The 7,100-nt window shown below is 35.6% G+C and overlaps 1 protein-coding gene across 1 annotated transcript; it reads left to right on the top strand.

The window, feature by feature from the left end:
- The first annotated feature begins 3,240 nt into the window (after window positions 1–3,240).
- Window positions 3,241–4,299, top strand: LOC116085243 (olfactory receptor 4Q3). Its single transcript, XM_031362667.1, has one exon. It carries the CDS (start codon window positions 3,241–3,243, stop codon window positions 4,297–4,299), a length of 1,059 nt encoding a protein of 352 aa, XP_031218527.1.
- Window positions 4,300–7,100: the final 2,801 nt, after the last annotated feature.

Below are 7,100 nucleotides of genomic sequence, written 5' to 3'. Positions count from 1 at the left end.
CTAGCAAGAACTGATATGCAGTTCTCTCAAACAACAGCAGCCCAGGGAATATCAGGGCTCATTAGGCTTAGCAGTAGTGTAATGACCATAAGGATCTCATGCAGAACCAGAGCCCTAGGGACAGGGGATGTTTCTAATCTACACAGCCATTGTTTAATTAGAGATTGGCTTATAAGGAAGTGGTTAAGACACAGTTTTGGCAGCTGGGATGGTCATCTGAAGATTACTTTTTCTTAGCCCGAGATTCGGGGAACATAGTGTGATGAACAGCAAGATACCACATTATTTTCATCACATTTCAAGCACATTGTTGCCCATAAGCAATGATGTAAGTTCACACACATGCTTATCAAACTACAACCACGTCTCTAGTTTCATTTCTGGTTTTGATGCTTTTAAAATGCATTTCCTGTTTTAGTCTCTATACTCTGGTATTTATCATTTTAAACTAAGAACACAATTGGCAGGGTCCATCAAGTCCAGAAGAGGGTGTTGTATCCTGTGGAGCTAGAGTTACAGCAGCATGTGGGTTCTGGGAATTAAACATTGGTCCTCTTGAAGAGAGGTCAGTGCTCTTAACTGTTGAGCCATCTTTCCAGCCCTTACAGATCTCTGTTTAGGAAGATAGGTCAGAGACCAGCTGCCCAACTCTTAGTAAGTACCTGGAACATTTGAAGAACTTTTTTGTTGTTCTCTTTCCTTTATGCAGTGGGATTCTTCCCCAGACACACATTTACTCTTAAGAGTTTTCATTTTATGATGTATTTTGTGAACTGAACATATTTGCTAACTTTTGAAAATTCTTGTTATTCCTAGGGAATGTAGCATGAAATGACTGACAGGCTGGAATGGAACAATGAACCTGAAATCTTTATTTTCACTCACCTGCTTGTTCCTGTAAAACTTAGGAAAAAAAGTTTGAAATAACCTTTACTTTTAATTTGCACAAAGAGTATGCAAACCACGCATATTAATGGGGCAGTATGATACTTTGATATCTGTATGCATTATGTAATGTAGACCAGAATAATACTATTTTCTGCAGCAATTATTTTTATTTTAGAATGAGAGTGGCCAATATTCCTTCTAGCCTTTTAGGGTACATGGAGCATTTTGTTGTTGTTGAACACCAGAACTGACTTTTATCTGATTATAACCCTGTGCTCGGCAATTAAATCATCCTTTCCTTATCCCACTCATATGTCTCCAATGACCTCTGACAATTACCTTTTGTTTCAACTTGTATAAGACGAATCTTTTCAATTCCACGTGTGAGTAAAATCAGGAATATTTGTCTTTCCTTGCCTGGCTTGCTGCACATCTGTGATTTTCTCCAGTTCTGTCTATCTTGTTACGAATGACAATTTCATCTTATTTGAAGCACTATCCCTTTGTGTATATGCCTTCCTTATCCATTTATTAGTTGATAGGGTGTTAGATTGCTTTTATTCTCGACTCTTGTTAATGATGCGGCAGTGCACCTAGAACAGAAACCTCCTCATATCCTAATTTCATTTCTTTTAGGTACAAACCCACTGAAGGATTTTATACCTCCATAGTAAAGGAGAATTTCAGGATCACTCTGTTCTTCATAATGGCTCTGCTCCTTTTCATTCTTGGGGAGATAAAATATATTGAAATGGAAGCTAATCTTATTGGTAGCCATTCTTTCATATCAAAGGGCATAATACAGTTTTATCCTTAATAAAACATTCAGTGGCTCATTTCCTTTCTGTGATTAGAGATTATCAGAAACATAGACACTATCAGATAGTTTTTAAAAAGAATGCTGATTTTTATTAAATATTGAAAGTAAACTGGACATTATGTTTAATATTATCTGAAATCCATGTATGTCTTGAACAAGCAAGAACAAAAAAATCTGAGGAATCCAAAACTTAGTCTTTACCTTAATAATAACTCAACTAACTGATAATAACTCAAATAATCAAATACTTACAACAGATGTTATTTTATTTATTTATTTATTTATTTTTAACTTTTATTGCATTATGATGAGAAAAGTTACATGACTTCAATTTATCTGAATTTGTTAACATTTGAAAACATATTTTAAGTAAATAGAATTAAATCACATTCTTGTTTTCCTTTTGTACCCCAACTCCTCCCAGAGACCCCCTTCAATACCTACAATATCTTTTTTTGTCATATTCCTTAAAAATTTATAAAGTATTATAACAATAAAAATGAGTATTATAAAAGTTGTTTGATATAAAAAACAACCAATTTAACAGTCTTATGTAGATGCTTGCCTACAGCAATACCGAAAATACATATGTTTTTCTCAATACAAATTTTAAATAACTCCAAACATATTAACTGTTTATTTCAAAATAATAAATCAATACTAGAATTTTCTTAAATGAACATAAGTATATAAAGTCTTTTTGTTTGTTTGTTTTGTGTTTAGTAGAGTTTAAAATCTTGGCTCTTACTGTGGTACAAACATTTTTCTATTTTGTGTTTTTCTTTTGTTTTATTTTCTAGTTTATTCTAGGGCTGGATGGACTTTCATACCTTGCTTAAGAGGAGAAGGTAGCCATATTGCTAGATGTGTATCCAGAGCTTCCTCAGCCCAGAATATTTCTCACATGTGCTTTTTACTAAAATACTTTGGAGAAATATTTCTTGTTTTGTAAGGTTTTATTTTTTTAGAAATTCTGGACCTTTCTGCATGTTCTCTCTATATACATTTTACATTAAGTATAATTTCATTAACCAAATTGTCTGAACTTCTCAGAAGACTTAACTATAGTATTGAATGGGTAAGTAAGAATAAGAAAACAAAAATATTGGACCAGTGTGATTGCTCAGCTGCCATATCTGAATTCCATCATCATGACCTGTATGGTAAGAGAAAACAGACTTCCAAAAGTCGTTCTTTGACCTCCACATGCATACCACAGCACACATGCACCTATATACATTTATACACATACTCACACAAAATAAAGTTTAATACTTTTTTAAAAAGCATATGAAATCTATAAATCACAAAAAGAAAGTATAAGCATTTTCTCACTTGGTATTTTCCCAGAGCTGGTTTTAGACACAACATAGTCTCTTCTGGGCACAGATCTTCTACTCTAGTGAAAAGGAGTGGGAGGGACAGGGAACAATTAGAATGCAGGGTGTGGGGTGTAACTACTCTTGTAGAACATAGCAGTTCATATTAACGAGGTATTCTCTTTTCAGTTTAATGTTATTAAACTGCTACACATGGTACAAGCAGATGAGCAAGAAGTACTTTCTCATAACTTTTCATTTCTTTCTAACTTAACCCACTTAATCCAATTTAATTTTTCTTACACTAGGTCGCTTGATATTCTTGGCTTGGAGAAAAATAAAAACAGCTCTGAGGTGTCACAATTTGTACTTCTGGGACTGTCGTCTTCCTGGGAGCTCCAGTTGTTTCTCTTCTTAACATTTTTGTTGATTTACGTGGTTATTGTCCTGGGAAACCTTTTGATAGTGATGGTCGTCCAGGCTGATGCTCACCTGCTCCAGTCACCCATGTACTATTTTCTAAGTCATCTGTCTCTCATTGACCTCTGTCTGAGCTGTGTTGCTGTGCCCAAAATGCTAGGAGATTTCCTACAGAAGGAGAAGACAATACCTTTTTCAGGATGCCTGGCCCAGGTATTCTTTCTGCACTTTCTTGGAGCCAGTGAGATGTTCCTGTTGACTGTTATGGCCTATGATAGGTACGTTGCCATATGCAACCCTTTGCACTACCTGATGGTCATGAATAACCACCTGCGTCTTCGGTTGGTGTTTGGCTGCTGGTGTGGAGGTTTCATCCACTCTATCACACAGGTCATGATTGTCATTCAGCTGCCTTTTTGTGGTCCCAATGAACTGGACAACTTCTACTGTGATGTCCCCCAGGTTGTTAAGCTGGCCTGCATGGACACTTACTTGGTTGAGGTGCTGATGGTCTCTAACAGTGGCGTATTGTCTCTTGTCTGCTTCTTGGTTCTGCTCTTCTCCTATGCTCTCATCTTAATCACTCTGAGAACTCACCGGGGCCGGAGCAAAGCACTGTCCACCTGTGCCTCTCACTTGACAGTGGTCAGCCTGATCTTTGTACCCTGTGTATTCATTTACTTGAGGCCTTTCTGCACCTTCTCTGTGGATAAAGTAGTCTCTGTGTTTTATACAGTGATCACACCTATGCTGAACCCCCTCATCTATACACTCAGAAATGCAGACATGAAGCAAGCTATAGAAAAGCTGAGAAAGAAGCAAGTGGCATCCCACTGCTTTGTTAAAGGATGATGATAAAGAATGCTAAAGGATGTTAAAGTATCCTTTAAAAAGTATGCTTTCTTGAAATGCACTTACTTTAGTCCATGCATATGTGAAACCCACTTTAGAGACTGTGTATCCAAAGAGAAGACAGCATAAAATTATAAAACATTACATGCAATAATAGTTGTGAGACATAGTTGGCTTTCTTGGGTGTTAATATGAGTCTGTTACTCAGGAGCATTTACTGGCTGACAGAGGATCTGCACTAATTTCATGATAGAGCTAGAGCATACCTGGAAAGATTAATTCTCTATGCTTTTGTCTCTAGCATGTTTTCATTTCATTAATTTATTTTGCTACTTTACTTTATTCAAGTAGCAAAAGATATGATGTCCTTTGGTGTCTTCCCTGCTAACAGTCCCTGCTGTGAGCACAGCAGCAGCTAGTTTTGTCATTTCTTTCGAAGTAGTGCCAGTTCCTCTTGTCCATTCTCCAGCAAAGCATGAAAACCCTAAAATTCTTCTGCATAGTGCTCAAAGGGAATTATTTTTCTGCACTGCCAAATTTTAAAAGCACATATCAACCTGATAAATGTTTACATGTGTGAAGGTAGGAATGTTTGGATGACGGAAGGTGCTAGCCTTCCTCTCTGTGGTAGAGTCTTCTTTAGAAGCAATATCTTCTTTTACATGGAGTGCAAGTTGATGTGGTTCAGCTTATCATAATTTTTAATTCTAAAGAAGAGATAGAAGAAAAACAGACTGTGTCTTAGAGCACTTTCCCTACCTTTGAGGTACTTAAACTATAACCACTGAGTTACAAAGATGCTTTGAGTCACAGGCAGTATTATTTACTTCATTTCTTAGAAATGATCTCAGGGCTGTTAAAAAACTTGCTTGATACCAGTTATAAAATAGCATAATCAATGGCATCATTTAAATGCAATAAAGATATCTTCAGAAGCACCAAAACACGTCCTCGTCCTATTAAGGAAAGGAAGCTCAGCACTTCTCTTGTATAAAGAGTGAGTTCCACAGTTTGATGTGTCTCTCTTTTCTGTAGTCTGTTGTGTTCCTGATCTGTGTTGATTGGTTGTATGTCTCTAACAAAGGGCTTTGATCAGTATTTTTTAAACAACACAGAAAGCATTATATGAGGAAGGAATAAAAGATACTTCATAAAAATCTTCCACAGATTTTTACAAGTGAATATTGAGTCCTGGGGACTGTACTCAGCTCATCTCTCTTGTGCAGTTGGGTATCTTTACCCACCCACTTTACCCACTGAGCCATCTTGTGGGCCCTGTTTATTTATCTCTGCCACAAAGTTCCTTTAGCCGTTTTCTGCTTATGGGAGGGCATTTATTCAATTTACTAAATAATATAATAATTAAACCTTTAGTAAATTTTTTATATTTTCCTCACCTTAAACCCAATCAATATTTATAAAGAGGCTTTGACGATTGCTTAAATTTTTCATATTTACATATCTCAGGAGGAAAGATCCTGATTACTAGCTCTTAAAAAGTGTCAGTTTCTAGCTATTACTTTTATTTTATTTTTTAATTTATGAGCTATTAGTTACTCTCAGTCATATCATAAAGAGGTTTTTAATGTCAGAAAAGTGTGTTTTCTACTTTTGTCCTTGGGATTTTATGCTTAAGAAAGTGTTTGCGTATATATGAATGTACCCATACATTATGCCTATATGCACTGCTGTGGAAAGACTTTACACAGAACAGAAAAAACTTGTAAGATTTGTAAGAAGGGTTGTTGAGATAGAAGAGTAATGCCCCTATTACTAAACACCCTGTCCCATTCTTCCTATCCTCTACTCAATATTTTCTCAGAAGTTCTTCCTTGACAATGACTATCATCTAATGTACTGATAATAACATAAGTATAAAAATCTCCTGCCTATCAGAGAGTAGTTCATGGAAAGATTTAGGTGGAATTGTGTTTCAGCCAGGAATGTTGCAGAAACATGAAGCTACCAGTTTTATAGACTAAGCTGAAACAAGCCCTTTTCTGGTACCCCTTTTCCTTTACTAAAAGTTTGTAGCTGGGTTGTAGAGTTATATTCTGCAATGCAAGAACGTTTGCACGCAATGCAAGAATGTTTGCACTCTTGCTTTAAGTTTCAGTTCTCCAATATTTTTTCTAACTTTAAATTTATTTTTACTAATAAGCCAATAATGTTTCCAGCTTTTCAGACTGAAAATAATTGATATTACCTTTGGGTTACACCCAGTAGAGTTCTCTGCTCAGGTAACATGGTCCTGCTTCCATATGTTGCTGAGCTTCTCTCTGACTCTTCCTCTGACCAGAGTTACCACTGTATTTAGTACTGATGTCAATAAAGCTAGCATTTGGTAGATGGACATTCTATTTAAACTGTGTGACAGAGTCTTGGCATCTGGGTTATAGAGTTTACATTAACATGTGAGAGGTCACTGTGTTAAGACATGGGCTCAGGAGAATTGGTAGGTTAGAAAGTGAGGACCAAAGGTCTGCTCTGTCCATATTGTCATGTTTGCTGACAGAAATTCAAATATTCTAAGGAATTTCCATGGAAACTAGTCCTTCAGTAATTATAAAGGAATGAAAAGATATCATATTGGGATTTTTGTTAGCATCATTTATAGCTTTCAAACATATTAATTTTCCATTTTAATTCTTTTTTTTCCAGTGTAAATATTTTATATTAGAAAGACATTTCTTTTACTTTAGTTTACTAATTATTTTATTTTTCTTTTTTTTGTGTGTTTTTATTTTTTTTTTATATTTTAGATATTTTCTTTATTTACATGCAAATTTCTCCATTCCCAG

This window comes from Mastomys coucha, unplaced genomic scaffold, assembly GCF_008632895.1.
Source record: "Mastomys coucha isolate ucsf_1 unplaced genomic scaffold, UCSF_Mcou_1 pScaffold9, whole genome shotgun sequence".
NCBI classification, from domain to species: Eukaryota; Metazoa; Chordata; class Mammalia; order Rodentia; family Muridae; genus Mastomys; species Mastomys coucha.
Note: the sequence above shows the minus strand (reverse complement) of the source record. Positions and strands in the feature narration are given on the sequence as shown.

Bases quoted from the DNA above. Each gene is read 5' to 3' on its own strand.
- LOC116085243 (XM_031362667.1), top strand. From the start codon at position 3,241: ATGGTACAAGCAGATGAGCAAGAAGTACTTTCTCATAACTTTTCATTT.